The 20,339-nt window shown below is 52.4% G+C and overlaps 1 protein-coding gene across 1 annotated transcript in view; it reads right to left on the bottom strand.

The window, feature by feature from the left end:
- Positions 1-20,339, bottom strand: part of TNRC6C (trinucleotide repeat containing adaptor 6C) — a 52,802-nt gene that overhangs the window by 9,210 nt on the left and 23,253 nt on the right. Inside the window, exons 5-17 of the mRNA XM_049777122.1 lie at positions 19,721-19,750; positions 18,593-18,624; positions 17,513-17,519; positions 14,056-14,271; positions 13,218-13,372; positions 10,885-10,965; positions 9,890-9,947; positions 7,465-7,607; positions 6,357-6,503; positions 5,335-5,481; positions 3,672-3,791; positions 1,121-1,204; positions 748-958 (exon numbers count right to left, since the gene is read on the bottom strand). Coding sequence (XP_049633079.1) covers positions 748-958; positions 1,121-1,204; positions 3,672-3,791; positions 5,335-5,481; positions 6,357-6,503; positions 7,465-7,607; positions 9,890-9,947; positions 10,885-10,965; positions 13,218-13,372; positions 14,056-14,271; positions 17,513-17,519; positions 18,593-18,624; positions 19,721-19,750 — 1,431 coding nt within the window. The remainder of the gene's footprint in view (positions 1-747; positions 959-1,120; positions 1,205-3,671; positions 3,792-5,334; positions 5,482-6,356; positions 6,504-7,464; positions 7,608-9,889; positions 9,948-10,884; positions 10,966-13,217; positions 13,373-14,055; positions 14,272-17,512; positions 17,520-18,592; positions 18,625-19,720; positions 19,751-20,339) is intronic.

Here is a 20,339-nt window from a genome sequence, read left to right as displayed (position 1 = left end):
AGAGACAGGTTCCACAGTCAGTGGTCCTGGCATCTGGCTTGTGTCCTTACACTCTGTGTTCTCTGGAGGAAAACAACTGATACCCCATTTGTTCTTTATAGGGAGGACAGGGGGTGTAAACCTCTTGTGCTTCGAGATCACTCCTGGGGGTGCTCAGGGTTTGTTCCTGGCTCTGTATTCCTGAGTTGATTCCTGATGGTGCTCAGGAGACCATAAGGGGTGATGAGGATCAAAACCAGGTTAGCCATGTGCAAGGCAGACTCCTTCCCCGCTGTACTATTGCTCCGAAACTACTTTAAAGCTATAAAACCCCATCAGAATTATCTCCTATGGCCCTATAGTGCTATTTCCCTCATGTGCCCAAGAAGAGAGCCATTAGGAAGACTGTGGATGCTACCCAAACAAATGCTGCCTGTCCTGATGGTGGGAGCTGGGGCAGGAGCCTACTCTGAGGGCTGCTCTGAGTCAAGTGCTTGCTGCCTGCCAGGCACAGTGCTAAAACTGTCACAGAATTCTTCCATCTCAGAAGAAGCCAGGGGGCAGTGCTCCTGCTTACTGGACGGGGTGGGGGCCTGCCAGTTGGTGCCTCTGGGCAGGAAAGGCAGGAAGCGCCACTGCTGGCTGGTAGCAAGTTCCTAACCATCCACTGGGCCTTCCCTTCCTGTGCTCAGTTTCTCCTAGTCCTGGGACCCGGGTCCCCGGAGGAGGCAAGTGCCTGAGGAGGACAGAGACCAGCAGGAGGCTCACCAAGTGGGTAAGGAGCAAAGGAGTTGGGCGGAGACTGCTGCTCTTTGGTCTGCAGGTCCGGGGGGTGTGGGGGGAAGCTGTCGGCGGCCGGCTTGCCTGCAGCGGGGTGCAGAGACAGGTGCGGCGGCGGCGGCTTCACGAGCAGGGCCTGGGCCAGCTGGCGCTGGTGCTGCTGGATCTGCTGCTGCAGGTTAGTGATTGTGCGCGCGACCTGGGGAGACAAGCGGGGTGGGTTTCTCGGCTGCAGACCATAGCGGAAACTGCTCGTCACCTGCGGGACCAGCCTAGCCCGAGTCTTGAGGGAACCCGCCAGCAGAAGGCCCGAGCACACATGGCAGCCCACCCAGGGAGAACCCATAAGGCAGAGGCTTACTTGCTGCTCCTGCTGTCTCGTGGGGCCCGAGACGTTGCGCTGGGCCTGTAGCATCTGCTGCTGGATCTGTAAACGTTGGTACGCCTGCGGACAGAGAGTGAAAACGTCAGAGAAGGTGACAGTCAGTGGGCAGGGTCAGAGGAGAAGTGGCCGCTGCGAAACTGCAGCTCAGATTACTGGGAGCCAGAAGCATTTTCAAAGGGGAACTTTGTTTCTCTGAAACGGCCACATACAGCCCTTCTGATATGGGGATGGCGTGTGGCACTGCTGTGCCCTCGTAGGTTTTGTGTCATTGCTTGATTTGGTTCTTAGGGTTGTTCCTGGCTTCATGCTAAGGGACCACACGGGACGTTGTGGATTCAAACTAGGCTGCGTACAAGGCGAGTGCCTAAGCCAACTTCCTGGGAAGCAGCAGACACAATGTGGCATGCCAGGCACCGGGTACTCCCACGTCCCCCTATGAAACAGGCTAAGATGATGGGGAGGTTCTCTGCACACTAAACAAAATCTTTGATCATCTGAGGGTTGAGACTGTTCCTTAGAGGCTGGAGAAAGGAGAGTGGGCACCCCAGAGTGCCCCCTGAGGCCCTCCAAGAGTGGTCTAAGGTCAGAGTCAGCCCTGGGCACTGTGGGTGTGGCTCCAAAACCAACAAAACCCCAACTTTAAACACCACAAGGTGTGACCCCATCAGAACTTGGCACTTAAGAGCCTCTTTTTTTTTCGCTATGCCTGATGGCGCTCAGGGATTATTCCCAGCTCCGCTCAGAAATCTCTCCTGGCAGGCTCGGGGAACCCTATGAGATGCTGGGGATTAAACCCAGGTTGGCTGTGTGCAAGGCAAAAGCCCTCCCCACTATACTATCATTCTGTTCCTACTTTTTTTTTGGGGGGGGTCACACCTGGTGGTGCTCAGGGGCTACTCCTGGCTCTGTGCTCAGAAATCGCCCCTGGCAGGCATGTGGGACCATATGAGATGCTGGGATTCGAACCACTGTCCATCTTGGGTCAGCTGCATGCAAGGCAAATGCCCTACCAATGTGCTATCTCTCCAGCCCCATGGCTCCTATTTTTTAAAAAAATTATTTAAAAATAACTTTTTTGGGGGGGGGGCATACTAAAAGACACTCAGGGTTACTCCTGCCAGGTACAATGGACCACATGGGGTGTCGGGGATTAAATCCAGGTCAGGTTGGTCACGTGAAGGGCGAGCTCCCTCCCTGCTGTGCTGTTTCTCTGGCCCCTAGAGCTTCCTTTCTTTAGCCATGGGCTGTGATCCCTATAGGGGATTAAGTAAAGAAATGTAGGGGGCGGGCATGAAAAATATTAAAAATCGTTTACAAATAAAGTTTATTATCAGTAAATGTTTGAATGCCTACTTAACTCCAGGGCTGTGTAAAAAGTTCTCATGTGAAAGGGGCCACGCACAGCAAGTTCTAAAGTCTAGCTTCAGTGTCCCTGGATGGGGTGAGCTTGTGACACAGGGACACGCTGCCATACTAGGGTAAAAGAAGTCAGAAGCTTGAAAATGAAAAATCCAAGCCACGTTAAATGAAAAAACATTAGAAATTCATGACATGCTCTGTCAACAGAAATTCAGGACATAAATCCAATGTTGCATGTTAGTGAATAAACTTTTCCTTTTCCCCTAGATGGTGTTTATGCATTCGGGTCTTTCAAGGAATTCCAAAACACCATGAAACAACTGTTCCAAAGCAGCCTAGAACCTAGCCCAGAACCTAGAGGAAATGTGATGAGAAGTGAGGGAAAACCCCAGTGATGGTGAGGTCCAAGGAGCTTCACACATACAACAGGCCAGAGAAAGTATAACTAACAGAATGACTGAGACATCTGAGGTTATAAAAAAAACTTCCCAGTTCTGCCTTTCTTTTTTTTTTGGATTTTGGGCCACACCCGGCAGTGCTCAGGGGTCACTCCTGGCTGTCTGCTCAGAAATAGCTCCCGGCAGGCACGGGGGACCATATGGGACACCGGGATTCGAATCAACCACCTTTGGTCCTGGATCGGCTGCTTGCAAGGCAAACGCCGCTGTGCTATCTCTCCGGGCCCCAGTTCTGCCTTTCTATAATTGCCTTTGATTTTGGGGTGGGTCACACCCAATGGCACTCTGGGACTGCTCCAAGCATGCTTGTCGGACTATGAGGAGCAGGGCTTGAATGTGAAGCTCCTGAGAGGCCAGCCCTGGAAGTGGCTGGGGACAAACAGGCCTCACACATCACTGACCTGAGCCACATTCCTGGATTGCTTCTAGTTCTTCCAAGAGTTGTGGGACTGGAAAAATAGCACAGCAGGGAGGGTGTTTACCTTGCACATGACCAGGTTCGATCCCTGGCATCTGTTACAGTCCCCCAAGCCCGCAAGGAGTGATTTGAGAGCATAGAGCCAGGAGTATCCTTTAAGCACCGCCAGGTGTGCCTCTCCCCAAAAAAAAAGGTTGAATGCATCCTACAAGCTTCGGTTGATGGTCCCTAAGCCCAATGTGTGTCCCCTGACAGTGGTGCTTCCCCCTGCCCCAACCCAGCGCCCACTCACCAGCTGCAGTTGGTAGAGCTGGTTCAACATGGTCATATGCTGAGGGTTCAGTGGCGAGGTTAATAGTGCAGGGTTGAGACCAATGTTTTTTGCTGCAAACTGCAAAAGCTGTGCTTGAACCTGTTTGACATGAGGAACTCATTAGGACTCACTGGACAACTGGTGATTTCTTTGTGATCTCAGGCTGATTCAGTGGTAGCTGCTGTCTCAGGAAGGAGACTCTGGACAAGTTTTACAGACATTTTCACATTAGGAAGGAGAGAAGGAAGCAGCTAAGAGAGATGGTGTTTTCCTCCTTGGACCTGGGTTATGAGCAGACCCTTTTCGTGGCTCGGGGTCGTGCTTATCAGTAAGTGGTTTCAATGCTGGGTCTGGGAACACACGGGCATGGGGAGGAGGCAGCTCCTCCACTCCAGCCTCATTATGCCCCTCCCTGGCCACCTGGCAGCTGATCTCTTCAGTGGGTGCCCTACAACCCCTTGGGTAGGAGTAACCTCGTTCCCAAGCCTATGGGAACAGCCCACTGCAGTTCTGTGCCTGGTGTTGCTCTGGCCAGCCCAGACCTGAACTGCCAAATGCCTCACTCACAGCAGCTCTCTGGCCGGGGATTAGGCCAGGCTCCTCTTCCAGAATGTTCTATCTTTCTAGCCTTCTTTCCAGATGATTGTTTTATTTATTTATTTTTTGGTTTTGGGTCACACCAGTAGTGCTCAGAAATTGCTCTATGCTCAGAAATCGCTCCTGGCAGGCTCGGGGGACCATATGGGATGCCAGGATTTAAATCACCATCCTTCTGTATGCAAGGCAAACGCCTTACCTCCATGCTCTCTCTCTCTCTCTGGCCCCAAGATTGTTTTATTTTATATATTTTTGGTTTATTTATGTTTATGGCCACAACAGTGATGCTGAGGGGACCATATAGGATGCTGGGGAATCGAACCTGGGTCAGATGAGTGTAAGGCAAGCGCTTGGCCTGCTTTACTATGTTTCTGGTCTCTAGTTTTACTATTCTAAAGGCCTGGGTCAGAGCCCACAGCAGAGCTCCTTCCTGTTCTGCATGGGAGGTTCCTGGGTTCAATTCTGACACCAGACACAAGGTAGGAACAATCTGTGAGGGCCGGGAGAGAGCATTCCAGGCTGGGTTGTGTTCCTTCCACATGGGTTTTCCTCTGACCCCAACACCACCTGGTCCCCCATAATCTGGGCAGATAGGCCCTAACAGTGCTGGACATAGCCACCCCAAATCTCTGTGGCAAAAACAGTCACATGCTCAACCATTTGGGGACATCTCAAGGGAACCTAAGACTGCTCTTGACACCTGCTCTGCCCACCCAGCTGTGCAAACACCTCAGAGCTACCCTGGGAAAGCCCGGGGACCACCCAGACCAGGGCTTCATCTTGAATCCTCTGTGCCAGGCAGGTGTGCCAGCCCTGTGAGAGACCGATTGCCCTGGCCCTCCGTGACTGTTTTCACACATGGCCCAGTACTATTCTCAGAGGCTCCAGGCACTAGCCCATCTCGAGGCTTCCAGTGGCCCTTACACTCTTGTGACAGCTCAGCTTGTCACTAAGGTGATCCACAGGGTCTGGGGGAACAATTTCCTCAAGATCACACAGTGGTGTAAGCCAGGGCACAGCCGACACAGGGGAGCTGGAGGCTGACCTGAGGGGTTAGAAACGGAGGCACTTGAGCACGGAGGCTGGGCTGGGAGGAGCTGGGGGGCGGTGCGGGGGGCTGCGGAGGGGGCTGCATGGTCCTGGCCGCTGGTGCTCCGCTGCTGCCAAACACACCCAGATTGCCACTCGGGAGCTGCAGGGACAGAGCGCGGTTGCATTGTGTGCAGGGGCCCAGCTCCCTTGAGCACCCTCGAACCTCCCTGCACTGGCCCCCAGCTCCCCTGAACCAGCAGTCACCAGCTCTGAGACTGTCCAACTCACATACGCTTTGTGGCTGTCTTTTTGTTAGTTTTTGGGCCACAACCAGCAGTGCTCAGGGGTTACTCCTGGCTTTGTGCTCAGAATTTGCTCCTGGCAGGCACAGGGGACGATATGGGATGCCAAGATTCAAACCATCGTCCATCCAGGATCGACTGCATGCAAGGCAAAATCCCTACGGCTGTGCTATCTCTCCGGCCCTTTGTAGGTGTCTTTTAATTAAACAATATATTTTTTGGGGAGAGTATTGCAAGCAGTGCTCAGGAGGCCACTGTGGGGTGCTCCTGGCAAGGCTGCAGTTGGGTGCTGCAGCCAAAGACAAGATGCTGCACTTGGGGTGCAGGATCCAGAAGGGCCTCCTGGTAGTGCTTTAGGGTCCTTGTGCTGCAGGGGAGACACCTGGGTCCCAGTCCTGTGCTGGCTCCCTGGCCCCAGATGGGCTTTGGTCCTGTTCTGTAGGCCCAGTCTGCCGCCCGTCCTGCTGTCCATCTGTCTGTCCTCCTGTCCCCCAGCTCAAGACCTAGCCAGTTGCCCTTCATGACATGTTTGGTCATCATCAATATTCTGAGGCCCCTCCTAGGGCAGGCAGTGCTACTCCTCAGCTGATGCCAGCGACACCCCGAGGGTCATCAAGGACCAGGTCTCCTCCTCCTAAAGAGGGACTTAAGAAGCCAGTGCTGGTGGATTCAACAGAAGCTCAAGCCCACAAGTATGAGGGTGGTTAGGGGCCTGGCTCTCCCGAAACCTTACCTGTCGAGAATTCAAGTTTTGCATGCCCAGCCCAGAGGCAACCCCCCCAAGGGCCTGATTAGGGAGTGCATTGTTTGGAAGGGGGGGCTTCAGGCTTGGCGAAGGCAAGAATGGTGAAGTCGTGGGCTCTTCCACTAGGCCGCCGTCCTGATGGGGGAGAGAAAGGGTGAGCTGTGGGCAGGGCCCGTCAGCAGGCAAAGCACCAACCAGTTTCCCAGAGAGGGAAAAACAGAGAGGGGCATGGATGAATAAAGAATTAAAAGATCAAAAACGTGTGGAGAACGAGAATGAGGACATGGTCAAAAGGAAGAGGGAGAAGGAGAGAGAAACAGGATTAAGATGCTGTTTGCACTTCAGAAATGACTTTACAGACATATTAATATATATTTTTATATATATGCTTATTTTCTGTCCAGGCACCTCTAGCCCTACTTAGGGAGTTGGGAGGAAGACACAAAAATATGGTGGAGACCAAGTCTCAGTTGGGAAACTCGCTCTAATGACTTCTAGCTCATTAAGGGATCGAAAGCTTATTGAAAGTCCTCAAAACAAGGGTTTGTAACAACAACAACAACAACAACAAAAACAGCAACAACAGGATTGGAAGCTATTCTGCCAAGTTACTGCCAGGGCTCTAGAACCCGCAGGTCAAATTCTGCTGGGCACTTCATCCCGAAGAGTGGTCCCTGCAGCTTAACCTAACAATGGGGCTGAGGGTATCAGACCCTATTAGTGCTTCTGACATTCACTGAGGTCACTTAACGTGCGTGACTCCCACTCCTGACAGGCCTGTAGCCTTTATTTGAAGAAAAAAAAATCAGGAGTAAGTGAGGGTCCCACACCAGGGGTCCCAGATGTAGCAAACACAGGGTATGTGGGGCTGGGAATGTAGCTCAGTGGCTGAAGGCCTTCTGACATGTACGAGGGTCTGGGGTCCATACCCAACTTCCTAATAAGACCCAGACCCCAAGGAAGCTGGCTTCAAGAAAATAGGACTTTGAACTATGGGTGCTGGACAGTCTCTCTGGACTCCCAATCTGACCCGGCAGTCTGGTTTATGGATGCTAAAACCACCAAACCAAACCAACTACCCACCGGAAATGCCTACCTTGTCAAGAAAGGTGGGGCGGTCCACGGAAGACTCTTTGGAGATCGGTGGGCGGCAGCCGAGGGCTTTGGTGACCATGCCATTGTAGTCAGCCACTCCCAGGCCACGCTTGTCCATGTCCACCTTCTTTTCCAGCAGAGCGCCTGGGGCAGAGCCAACAGAAGCCCGAATGAAGGCCCACAGGAGACAGGCCTAACCCTAACCCTAACCTCAGCCTCCTCTGATCCCTTGGTCTGCAACGCTGTTCATACAACTGTCAATGGTCCTTTTTTTTTTTTTTTTTTCTTTTGTTTTTTTTTTGGGTCACACCCGGCAGTGCTCAGGGGTTACTCCTGGCTGTCTGCTCAGAAATAGCTCCTGGCAGACACGGGGGACCATATGGGACACCGGGATTCGAACCAACCACTTTTGGTCCTGATTGGCTGCTTGCAAGGCAAATGCCGCTGTGCTCTCTCTCCGGGCCCTGTCAATGGTCCTTTGCAAACTCTGCATAGAGTTTGTTTTTGGGCCACACATAGTGGTGCTCAGAGAACTGCATGGGATGAGGATCAAACCTGAGTCGTCTATGTACAAGGCAAATGCCCTCCTGGCTGTGCTATGCTCCAGGCCCCCAACTTTTTTTTTTTTTTTTTGGTTTTTGGGCCACACCCAGTAACGCTCAGGGGTTACTCCTGGCTATGTGCTCAGAAGTTGCTCCTGGCTTGGGGGACCATATGGGACACTGGGGGATCGAACCACGGTCCGTCCAAGGCTAGCGCAGGCAAGGCAGGCACCTTACCTTTAGCGCCACCGCCCGGCCCCTCAACTTTTCTTTCTAAACCAGTACATATCCCTCTCAGTGGTCTTACTCTCCATTTGTTGCCTGGGACTGTCAGGCACCAGGCCTCCTCCAGAATCCCCATGACCCCTTCTTTTTTTTTTTTTTTTGGTTTTTAGGCCACACCCATGTGGTGCTCAGGGGTTTACTCTTGGCTGTCTGCTCAGAAATAGCTCATGGCAGGCATGGGGGACCATGTGAGACGCCGGGATTCGAACCAACCACCTTTGGTCCTGGATCGGCTGCTTGCAAGGCAAATGCCCCCCCATGACTCCTTCTAAGTGCCACAACAGCTGTCATCTCAGCTGTGCTCACTCATGGCAGCACATACATCAATCACTTCACTGACCCTCAAGCTGGTCCGTCATTTCTGTGCTTGGGAACCCCCCACCCAAACCAGAATTTTTAGACCCTGGACACTATTTGGGGGCCACATCCAGTGGGGGCTCAGGGCTTATTTCTGGCTGGCTTGGGGGACCATATGGTACTGGGGATGGAATCTGGGTTGGCCATGTGCAAGGCAAAGAAAGGCCCTTGATGTGGGTCGGAGCTCAGCTCTGCTCATCCAGCAGCTCTGCACACCTAGGAAATAGGCTTCCTTGTCCTGTCTGCCTTGGGTAGCACTTTTGTGCTCTTAGTGTGGAAAAGCTGCCCGTGTCAAGCCCAGAGCTGCAGAAAGATGGTGACAGAGCAGAGGTGTGGAATGATTTCTCAGCTCAGAGCTGAACCAGCAATGTGGTCTCCAGAGACAGGGCAGAAGTCCTGGGTGTGTGAACCCCCAAGCACTCTTAGCTACCGAGTCCGTGGTTCTGTGGGTTTGTGGAAAGTGGCAGTTCCCAACGATCACAGCATTAACGGCAGGGGCTTGAGTCAAAAGCCACAAGGACACAGGTGCCATTAGCCCTGACGCTACGTCCCCTCCCCATGACACTGATTTCATGGAACTGGGAACTCCAACATGTGGGCCTAAAGGCGCACATGGGACAGGTTCTTACTGGTCTCTTTCTTCTGTTTCTGGGCCACACCTGGGTTCACAGCTGAGTGGATTCATGGATCACTCCTAGCTCAGGGAATCTTATGGAGTGCTGGAGATCACACTCTGGGCTGCCAAGTGCCCTATCCACTATGCTCTCCAGTCTTCTCACCTTACTGTTCTTCAAGTACCTAGCAGGCACTGCCTGCTCTCTGGCAAGAGGCCTCGGCTCTGACTAGAGGAAGGAAGTCCCAAGAGGACAGAAACAGCACAGCGGGGAGGACAGTTTCCCTGTACACAGGTGACCCGGGCTCAATCCCTGGCATCCTATAGGGTCCCCTGAGAACCTCCAGAATTCTTGAGTGCAGAGCCAAGAGTCGGCTCTGAACAGCATGACTGGTGTGGCCCCATGTAGGTTGCCTGGGGCAGACAGGATATGAGCTTAGCTGGCACAGGAAGGAGGGAAGTGAGCCTGAGCAAGAGTGGGCCCTGGGCTTCCTCCATGGGTGACCTAGCCTTGGCCCAGAAGACAAAATCGTGCCCTAGAGGCTGAAGCAAACCCAGTCCCATGGGCTCACCCCGCTGGCCCATGTGATCTGCATGCCCCCCTCCCCGTGTACCCCCCCATTACTTACTCATGGCCTGATCAAGATTCATGTTATTACTCTTCAAGGCCTCTTCGGCTGGCTCTCTCTAGGCAGGAAACGGTTCTTGTTAGCGGAGTGTCAGGAACTAGAAAAGCCTGTCAACACTCCATCCCCCCTGGGGCAGGGCAGAGGGCTCAGAAGGTGGAGTGCAGGGATGTGGGGGGCCTGGTTTCCACCCCAGGACCACCCGGTCCCCACAGCACTGCCTGGAATGATTCTTGAGCCAAGAAGTGGGAGCAGCCACAGAACATGATGGTAGAAACACAACCAAGTTCAGACAATTCCCAGGACTCAGAGAAATGAAAGTCACAGGCCAGGTATAGTTAGGATTTTCTAAATTTAAAATGTCCACAGTAAGAACATGCATGGAGCTGCTTTTAAAGAACTTGGATGGACACCCTGACATGAAACAGGAGTGCCACAGAAGCCCCATTGTTTCTCTACCGCACCGGGGGAGTGAGCAGGGGAAGGCCTGATGTGGACACAGGTGACAGGCAAGCAAGACTCAGGGGGAACATTCTGGGAGCTGAAATCTGGGAACATAGCTGTTTGCTCAGGGCTCTGGTTGCTTCTTTTTTGAATTTTGGATCATCCCCCTCCCCCCATGTAATCAGGGATCCTTCAAGGCAGTGACTGGGGAAACCCAAAGTAGTGTTGGGAATCAAACTTGTGTTGTCCACATGCAAGGGCAGCATTTAGCCCTGGACTATCCTGCTGGTCCAACAAAAAGCAATACTGCTTTATGCCCAGATTTCTCTTGTCATTGCTACCAACCAAGAGCGCCCGCTTGGCTCGGGCACAAGGCTCGGGCTCTCACATATTTCCTGAGGGAGATAGGAAACTCCACGATGGTCGAGAGCAACAAAGCCCCAAAACATGCAGGTTCAAGAGGGGGGGAATCAGGGGGCTGGTCAATGCCAGCAACCTAATCCCCCAATCCCTGTCTGCTGTTCCCCCAGAACCCCAGAGAGCAGGTCAGTTACCGGGAAGCCCATGTCTGTGAGTTGTCTGGTGAGCCGGTTCAGGGCCCAGGCCTCGTCCTGCTTGCCAGGTGCTTTCAGGCCCTGGAAGAAGAGCAGCAGGAGAGAGCCAGTCACCCAAGCTGCCCACGCTGGGTACAGGCAGGTTTAGAGAGGACAGTGCCTGGGGAAGGCAGCTGGGCACAGGGGGCTCACTGAGGTGAGCGTTAGGGGGACTTCACGTAGTAATCAAGGTTTCTCCCCAAGAAGGCCACTGAGCGCCTGTGTCCAGAGCCTCAGCGAGCAGAGGCCATGGAGCTATGAAAGTGCCCAGCAACTGATCAACAGAACGAAAAGGAGTGGGAGCTGGGAAGTGAGCTGGGAATTGAGCCAAGGTTGTGCTGCTCACAGCCCCGAGAGGAGAGGGGGCAGGGGTGTCAGAGCTGGAGGGTATCAGTCCTGGCTCCAGGCTGCCCCCCAGGTGTGGTCACAGCTGGTCCATTGCTCTCCTTCCTCGGGGCTGAACCCACCAGCACTCGCTGCCACAGCCCGATTTCCCAATGGGCACTGCAAGGCAGGGACTGGCCTCTCTGGTATTGCTCGCACTCCACTAACAGCACTCCCCAGGGTGGAATGTAAAAGCAATCATCTTGTCATCAACAGAAAACCCTAATGTCAGTTTCTGGATCTGGCTCAGGCCCCAGCTTTTTGGTATTTGGCTATACCTGATGACACCCCTGGTTCCCTATGACTTCTTTTTTTTTTTTTTTATTCTTTCCAAGAAAGCAGGACAAGGTGGAGTCTTTGTCTATAGATCCTTCAGTAGAGCAGGGGAGAGGGGAGAAGGGAGAGGGGAGAGGAGAGAGGAGAAAGGAGAGAGGAGAGAGGAGAGAGGAGAGAGGAGAGAGGAGAGAGAGAGAGAGAGAGAGAGAGAGAGAGAGAGAGAGAGAGAGAGAGAGAGAGAGAGAGAGAGAGAGAGAGAGAGAAGAGAGATACAGGAGAAATGAGGAGAGTGGAAAGAGAAGGGAGAGAGAAGAGAGGGGAGAGGGAAGAGTGAAAGGAGAGAGGGGAAAGAAAGGAGGGCGGGAGGAAGGAAGGAGTCCCTCTGACTTCTTTTTGAGGAGATAATAGAGGGAGAAGTAGGGAAAGGTGGTCCACAGGAGGGCAACACCCCAGTCCTGCTGCTCAGGGTTCTCCCTGAGAAAGGACACTGAACATCATTTCTGGAGACCACTTAGGGCAGCTCTGGGCTGAGAAGCTGGGGGAGTGTGTGCTCCTCATATTTCTTCCCTACCAGCCCCAACTGTTAGAAGCTTGCTTTGATGATTTTTCTTTTTGTTTCTGAGCCACACCCGGCAGTGCCAAGGGCTTCCTCTTTGGCTCTGCTCTTAGGAATCATTCCTGGTGGGCTCCAAAGATCCTCTGGGATCAAACCCAGGTTTGCAAGGCTGCATGCAAAGCAAGCACCCTCCCTACTGTGCTATCATTCCGACCCCTGCTGACTTTTCATGCCAGTATGTAAAGAATTTCTTTACAGGGGCCGGGCGGTGGCGCTGGAGGTAAGGTGCCTGCCTTGCCTGCGCTAGCCTAGGACGGACCGCGGTTCGATCCCCCGGCGTCCCATATGGTCCCCCAAGAAGCCAGGAGCAACTTCTGAGCGCATAGCCAGGAGTAACCCCTGAGCGTCACAGGGTGTGGCCCAAAAAAAAAAAAAAAAAAAAAAAGAATTTCTTTACAAACCTCTTTGCACGTGGCATAATGCAACCAACAGTGCCCCCACCCCACCCCAAAGCAGTGTCAGAGAAGCGACTCTCCTTACTACCCAGGTCTGCGTAGGAAACCTGGCCAGCTCCACCTGCTCTCCCCACAGCAGTCGGGATCTAAGCTGATGCCTCTGCATTTGCCATACAGTGATAAATGAGCTGCCTCGTGGATTACACTGGTCCTTGGCAGTGTCAGGGTGCGGGGGCCCTTCCATGCTTCAGTGTCTCTGTTCTCCTTTCCCACAATCCATAGGCTGAGGCCTTTCCCTCCATCCCACTGAGCCTAGTTGAATCCCGGGAACTGCCTAGCAGGACTAGGTGGGCAGGGCAGGGGCTGGAATAGCTGAGTGCTACTGAGCAGAACCCAATGTCATAAATCCCCAAAACCCTAAACCCAGACTTCACGGGAGATATTTTCTAAAGCCAAAGGCCCCGTGAGTCTTTGGGCTGGCTCACAGGTGGCTCTCCTGTGATGCTCGACTTTGGGGCTAACAGTGTCACCCTGCACCCTGCAGAGGGCGGGAGGCAGGTCCGAGTGCGCCAAGTGAAGTGTGCCTGCGGGCCCCCATGGGTACACTTTGAGGTCACACACACCTTTTGGAGTCCTTTCTTGGGGGCGTTCCCCCAGGAGCTGCTTTCCTGGGGAGTCGCATTGCTCCACATGCCGCCATCTTCGTCCCCCCACTGGCCGGTCCCCAGGGCCATGCCGTCCCCGCTGCTGCCCCAGCCTTCTTGCATAGATTCGGAAGCTGCAGAGAGGACAGAGGGCAAAGCATCAGATTTCTGCTCTTCTGTGTGCTGTGACATTTTGAGGTGGCAGAAAGGACAGACTGCAGTCTAACTCGTTGCTACCGTTCATTCCCTTGAAGTAACAGAGCCCCGATCTCCCCTAGGAGCCAGGCGAGGCAGAGATGCCTATTCACTGCCCTCCAGAACCCAGCTACTTCTCAGTCTGGGACCAGAGACAGATCAGCAGCAGTTAAGCTCAAGGAATCATTCTTGGCAGTGTTGGGGGCAAACAGCATATTGGTGGGGCGCCTGAGACTGAATCCAAACGGGCTGTGAGCAAGGCAAGTGCTCTCCCTACTTGCTATACTACTGCTCTTTAATTAATTATTGCTCTTAATTCACTGCATTTAAGCTTTTATTGATTTGGTTTTTGGGTCACACCTGGCTTCACTCAGGGGTTACTCCTGGCTCTATGCTCAAAAATTGCCCCTGGCAGGCTCGGGGACCATATGAGATGCCGGGATTCGAACCATTATCCTTCTGCATGCAAGGCAAACACCCTACCTCCATGCTCTCTCTCTGGCCCCGTTTTTATTTATTTTAAAAAATTTTTTAGGTTTTAAGCCACACCTGGCCTAAAGCCATCCCTGAACACAACACTTGGGCCCGTTTCTACACTACACTGGACCAGACAGGGCCTCACCTGGCTTGCACAGGGCCGGGGCGGCAGCAGGGGCACTGGCTCGTCCGAAGGTCACGGGTGGCTCAGCTGGCTGGGCCCCCCATCCGCTGCCACTGCCGGGCGGCTTGCCCCATGCCGCGGTGCCGTTGTCGAGCAGGGTGGAGGGGGAGGACGGTTCTCCCCAGGAGCTTTCAGCCTTCGAATGGACACTGGGCATTTCTCCCCAGCCTGATGAGACTGAAAAGCACCAGTATGGGGAGGGAGAGAGGAAAGTTCAGTCCTTCTTTGACCGCCATCAGGATACGTTTAGCTGTGTGCCGAGACTGCAGCATTGCTTCATCTCTCTTTATTTATTTATTTATTTGGATTTTGGGTCACACCCGGCAGCGCTCAGAGGTTACTCCTGGCTCTACGCTCAGGAATCGCTCCTGGCAGACTCCGGAGACTATATGGGATGCCGGGATTCAAACCACCGTCCTTCTGCATGCAAGGCAAACATACTACCTTCATGCTATCTCTCTGGCCCCTTGCTTCATCTCTTAAGGCTCTGTTCTTCCCACTCCCACCTACTTAAAAACAAAGTACACTCAGCACTAATGTCTATTAATCTCACACTATTTAGTAAGGCTTAAACCAATGATTCAAATGGCCTAAAAGGCATTTCAGGCACAATTACTAAAAACAAAAACCCACCACCAGCACCCTGGGCCAGAGTGATAACAGTGGAAAGGGCACTTGCCTTGCGTGTGGTGGACAGGGGTTCCATCTCTAGCATCTCATCAGGTCCCCCAAGCACCACTGGGAGTAACTCCTGAGCACAGCTGGGTGTGGTCAAAAGCAAACAACCTTATCCCCCAAACTAAAACCAATAGAGAACCTCCAAGTTGCAAAGATGTACTGGAAATATCCTAATCCTTTGACCAACCATTATAGATGAAGACCTGGCAGAGGAATAAGGGCTGGCAGATGACTCAGGCAGAGTGGTTAGGACACAGGCAGGCAGAAGCATCCTACAAAAGGGGGAGCACAAGCTGCAGAGCATCCTGAGCAGGGTCAGCATGTTCCAGCATCACTGCAGACTGGAACAGGCTCCCCACTCTTTACACTTCATTACAAAAATTGTGTCACACAGGAGGGAAAGCCCTGCCACACACACCGATTCAAAACTCTGGCAGTGCAAAGAGCTGTAAACCACGCCACGCCATGAAAAAATTCATGGGTGAACTACTCAGTCTCCACATATCACTTGGAAAATGCACTCATTCTCGAGTAGAACATCAGGGAATCTGCTTCCGATATTATTTTAATAAGATGCAATAATATTGACTAATAACAAAAGGATAGACAGCCTAACACACTCTAATTTCAAGTTCTCTGATGAAAACAATATTATCATTTGAATTACTGCCAATATAAGTAGCAGCAACCAGCTGACACTAAAATATTGTAATTTTACAGACATACTGCAGGTTTGAATAATGTTACAAATAGAAGGGACAAAATTATGTCAGGAAAATTAATACAACTCACAAAAATTATGAGTAGCTTGGAACAATAAAATTATTTTTAGTGTTACTAAAAAGCTATTAGGCTGCCAAAGTTTTCATTTTGGGTGATGAAATAGTGAGTTTACCTACAACTTGTGATCCTTCAACTTTCAACTCCTTGAAAGCTGATATTAGACAGACATTACTGAGCGAAGTTCAAACTATTGTGACTACAGTAATGAAAATGAATTTTTCAGTTTTGGGGACATCTCTGATGCTGTCTGGATGCTCCCCCAGCTTGTCACTATGCTTCCAAGGTTACAGGTAAGATACCCTTCTAGAAGTTGCCCTTGAGTGGAGTTAGTCTGTACTTTGGGGGGTGGGGTGGGGCTCCCCAGCAGTGCTAGGAACAGCCCTGTTCACTCCAAGCACTCACTCCAGGCCCGAGCTGTCTCTGGGCTGATGAAGCTCTTAGGAGTTTCCTAAAAGCACTCCGGTGCCTGGTGGGGGTGGCAAAGGGCAGGCGGCAGAAGTGGACATCCCGTATTTCCAACATGCTAATTCTATGGTCAAAGGGCTAGGACAGTGATGGCTAACTTTTTTGAGCCGCGTGTCCAAACTACCGCACAAAACCAAACAATTTCCTCCAAAGTGCCAGCACGTCAATTCAACCTTAATAACAAGATTGTACTATCTAAAAACTATGTGGCACGTGCCGCATACGTGCCAGATGCAAGGCCTTCCTGTGCCATCGCTGGCACGCGTGCCATAGGTTCGCCATCTCGGGGCTAGGACATGTCAGTCTTTCTAGTGTCCTCATTTGGAACTGAAGGTGTCAGGATGAAAACTCGTGTATGGGGCCCCTCAGTCCCACCCCAGTCCTCTCTACCCCTTTCTATAGGCATTTCTGAGTCCCTGTCTCTCCTCCCTCTCCAGTGACTCACACCCACGTGCAGGAAAACCTCACATTCACTTCAAGGATGACTGTCTCAGGGCAGGGTGTTTGTTGTTGCAACTACTGCATGGCACTTAAATTAGCATGTGGAAAGGCCAGAGAGTTAGCACAGTGGTAGGGCATTTGCCTTGCACGTGCCCAACCCAGGACGGACCTGAGTTCAATTCCCAGCACCCTCCAAGCCTGCCAGGAGTGATTTCTGAGCACAGAGCCAAGAGTAACCCCTGAGCGCTGCCGGGTGTAGCCCCAAAACAAAAAAACAAAAACCAAAGCATCTGTGGGGCAGGGATGCTCGGGGTAGCTATTTCTGCAGCCCCTACCCACCGCTAGCGACTCATTCCCTCTGCAGGTGGTGGAGGCAGGAGCAGAGCAGAAGGCCATTTTGGATGTTGCTCTCCAAAAGGGGGTCTGTCTTTCTAAAAGCAAAGAAAGCCTTTCAGTTAGACTCTAACTGAGAAGCAGTAGTGAGAAGCATCTGGAGGGCGGCTGGTGTTGCTGTGGTTGATACTGGCGGTTGTGTAGTGGTCGTTGGTTGGAAGCTGGCTGGATTTTTCCCAAAGATTAAGCTGTAAAGATCTTGGCCTCCCTCCTTCCTGTTTCTCTTATTAAAACTGTTCTGAGAAAAACCCTCTCTGGCTGAAATTGTTCAGACACACCCGGAGACTTCCTGAACCCTTTCATCCAACCCTGGGTTTACTGAGCCCATAGAGAACTCTCTCTCCTGACTGACTAATGCACATGACTGCTGCCTTTGGGGCGCTCAGTTGAAGGGCAAATAGAACATCATATCAGCTCCTCAAGAACACAGACAATCTGGCCTCTGGAAAAAAGTCTGTAGTGTGCTTGTTCCTAGCCTGTGGCTGTAACACACCAGGGCTGCAGTGCCCTCATCCGTTTCAGCAGTGGTTGTCTCAGAAGCTGACAGCGACATCGTGTACTCATCAGACCCTATTAGGTCTATTAGGTTCTAGGCAGCGCTCCCTCCCCTTGCCCCCAACATTCCCTTCTCTGAAGTTGTGGTGAGACAAGCCATCACCAGGGGCCTCTCCAATCGCTCTGCTGGAGTCAGGTCACCACAAGGGTGCTTGTCATCCCAGCTCCATCATTGCTGGACCTCTCTGGGGCTGCCTCTCCTGGGATTGAACCCAGGGCCACTGTGCCCAACCGTGGAGCTCCCTGGAGGGCTTCTAAGCAGCCAAGAACAAGCATTTCTAAGCAGGACAGATGGTCGTTGTCCCCACTTGCAGCCACCTTGCCCCTCGCCTAGCCGTTTGTTCAGGGGCTGTGCTGAACCTCCTTAGGGCCTGAGAGTGGAGCCGCCATCAGCCTGGACTTGTCAATTGATCAGGGGCATTTTTGAGATAGTTCTTGGGCTCCTCCCCAGAAAAAGTTTGGACCATGTCTAGATAATCCAGTTTATGAAGCCACGAGGCTGTTTTCCAAAGGCTCTGCTCATGCTGGGGGTTGGGGGACCGGAGGAAAATGAGGCCTTGTAGCATTTAGTCCTGGAAACTAGACACAAAGGGACACCAATAGCTGTAAGCGCAGCCTTGTAGCCCTTAGGACAATGTGGTTCAGGTGGCAGAACTGACCCAGAAGCAGAGTCACACAGGTCTGTAATCACCGCCGCCATCAGCATAGCAGTCATGCAGTGCGTGGCTGCTGATCTTGGAAGACTGACAGGACCCGGGGTGCTGGTGTTGGCACTTCCAGAGAGACTGCAACTGTGCCCTAAGAGTGCCCAGCCTGCTCTCATTGCATGGGGGTGGAAAGAAAGGGCAGGGAGACCTGAGTGTAGCCACACGGGGATTGGGGTGGGGAAGATGGGGGTGTGTGTGTGTGTGGGGGCAGGAAGCCAGGACTGTGAGCGCAGGTCCCTCATGGGTGCTGTGGTCCTTAGAGAGGAGCTGCTGGTCTGGAGGAACTTGTCCTGATTCGTCTGTTTTCTTATTTGGTGGTGGTTGTTTTTGGGTCACACCTGGCAGTGCTCAGGGGTTACATCTGGCTCTAAGTTCAGAAACAGCTCTTGGCAAATTCGGGGACCATATGGTATGCCGGGATTTGAACCAACATCCTTCTGCATGCAAGGCAAACGCCTTACCTATAGATCTGGGACCAGGGCAGGCATTTTGTCCACCCTGCTGCCAGCTGCAACCTGCAAGCAAAGCACACCCTGCCTGTATCTAGAAGGTTCCAACGATCATATGCCAAATGCAAGAAGCCGATGAGCTGTGTTCTGAGCCCTGGGCCCGGCAACCCTCCCTTCAGGGTTAGACTAGAGGCCCTGAACCAATTGGGCCCTCCACACCATTTTCAGAAAGCAACATGACTTGGCCCCCAGACGTCTCTACTTCTTGGAGAGAACACAGAAAACGCCCCCCAGCTGCACTAATGGTTACTAAGGCCCTGGATCAAGCTCTGGGGCTGCTTCTTCGCGGCCACCTTCACTCCAAGCTGCAGCATGTCTGGCTGCACCGCCGCCTTCTCCAGCAGAGCCGTTCCCAGTGCCTCGGCAGGAACAAGCCTACTCAGGTCCAGTCTCATCATTCACTCCAAGAAACTCTTCCTGGCCGCCAGACACATGAGGTCGTCCAGTCTTGGCCTGGCTTTTCTCAACCCAGTCTGCCCAGAACCTTCACACTGCCCCCAAACATTTCCAACTTCTTTGTGTTTTTCAAAAACGCCACGTCTCCTGCCTCAGGTCCTTCTGTGCTGTGCTGACTCCCTGGATCTCGTCACCGTGGACCCCATGAACCCAGCCCTGGCTGGGGGCTACCTTTAAGGACACACTCCCAGGCACCACTTCCTAGTGCTATGAGATCGTCTCTTCCAGTTGGAGGATCAGGGACGGCTCCTGCCTCCGACGCAGCTGTCTTCAGAGCATCTGTGTGTTAAGTCAGGCACTCACTCCACAGGGACCTGGGGCAGCATTTCTGGTGAGTGTGTGCTCACCAGCTCCAGAAGCGTGAAGAAGCTGGAGACGCTTCAGAAGCGTCAAGGTTTTGTCGGGGACCACAGACACGCAGATGGGAGATAGAGAGCTGGGAAGTCTGAGGCCTCCTCCCTGAAAGCTCTGGCAGGAGTGTGGGTCAGTGATTTAGGGCTTTCAAAGTGAGTCACAATCCCAGGTGGGGTGACACCGCTAAAAATAAAATTCTCTTTTTTTGGGGGGAGGGCTTATTTGATTTTGGGCCATATCCGGCGGTGTTCAGGGGTTATTCCTGGCTCTGCGCTCATAAATCACCCTGGCAGGGTCGGGGGACCATATGGGATGCTAGGGATTGAACCTGGGTCAGCCACATGCAAGGTGAATGTCTTCAACTGCTGTTATGAATTTCTTTGACTTATCGTAAGTGCTTGGCCTGTGAGTCCATATTTTTTTATACCTCTGTACCAGGGGCTGAGTCCCAAATTCTAGGTCCAAAGGTGCTCAAAGTGGGAGTACTTAAGGTCCTGCTCTAGGAAATGTCAGCAACATCAGAGACATTTCCAAAGCCAAGGCAGGGCCTGGAGATGAACCCTGTCGCAACACACTGAGGTATGAGCAGAGGAAGAACTCTCCCCTCAATTCTGTAACTCAGGCCTCGGGTCACTCCCGAGCCTCCTCTGAAACCCACCCCAGCCCCCCAAAACAAACAACCCCCCCAACAATCAGGGTTGGCATCTAACTAGAATATCTGACTACTCACTGATGATAATCAGCTCAGAAAGGCCCCACGGATCGGAGGTCTGGAGTCAATTGACACCAAACACACACCAATACTCTTGAATGAGAAATGACTTCAAGGTGACATTAACAAACAGAAAAACTCCAGATTCTTAGTTCTGTACAAGAAAAACATTCTTTTTGGCTTAGAAAGGCT

The sequence above is a fragment of the Suncus etruscus genome, chromosome 1 (assembly GCF_024139225.1).
Source record: "Suncus etruscus isolate mSunEtr1 chromosome 1, mSunEtr1.pri.cur, whole genome shotgun sequence".
Taxonomy (NCBI): domain Eukaryota; kingdom Metazoa; phylum Chordata; class Mammalia; order Eulipotyphla; family Soricidae; genus Suncus; species Suncus etruscus.
The sequence above is the reverse complement of the archived record's forward strand: the minus strand, read 5'-3'. Positions and strand labels throughout refer to the sequence as shown.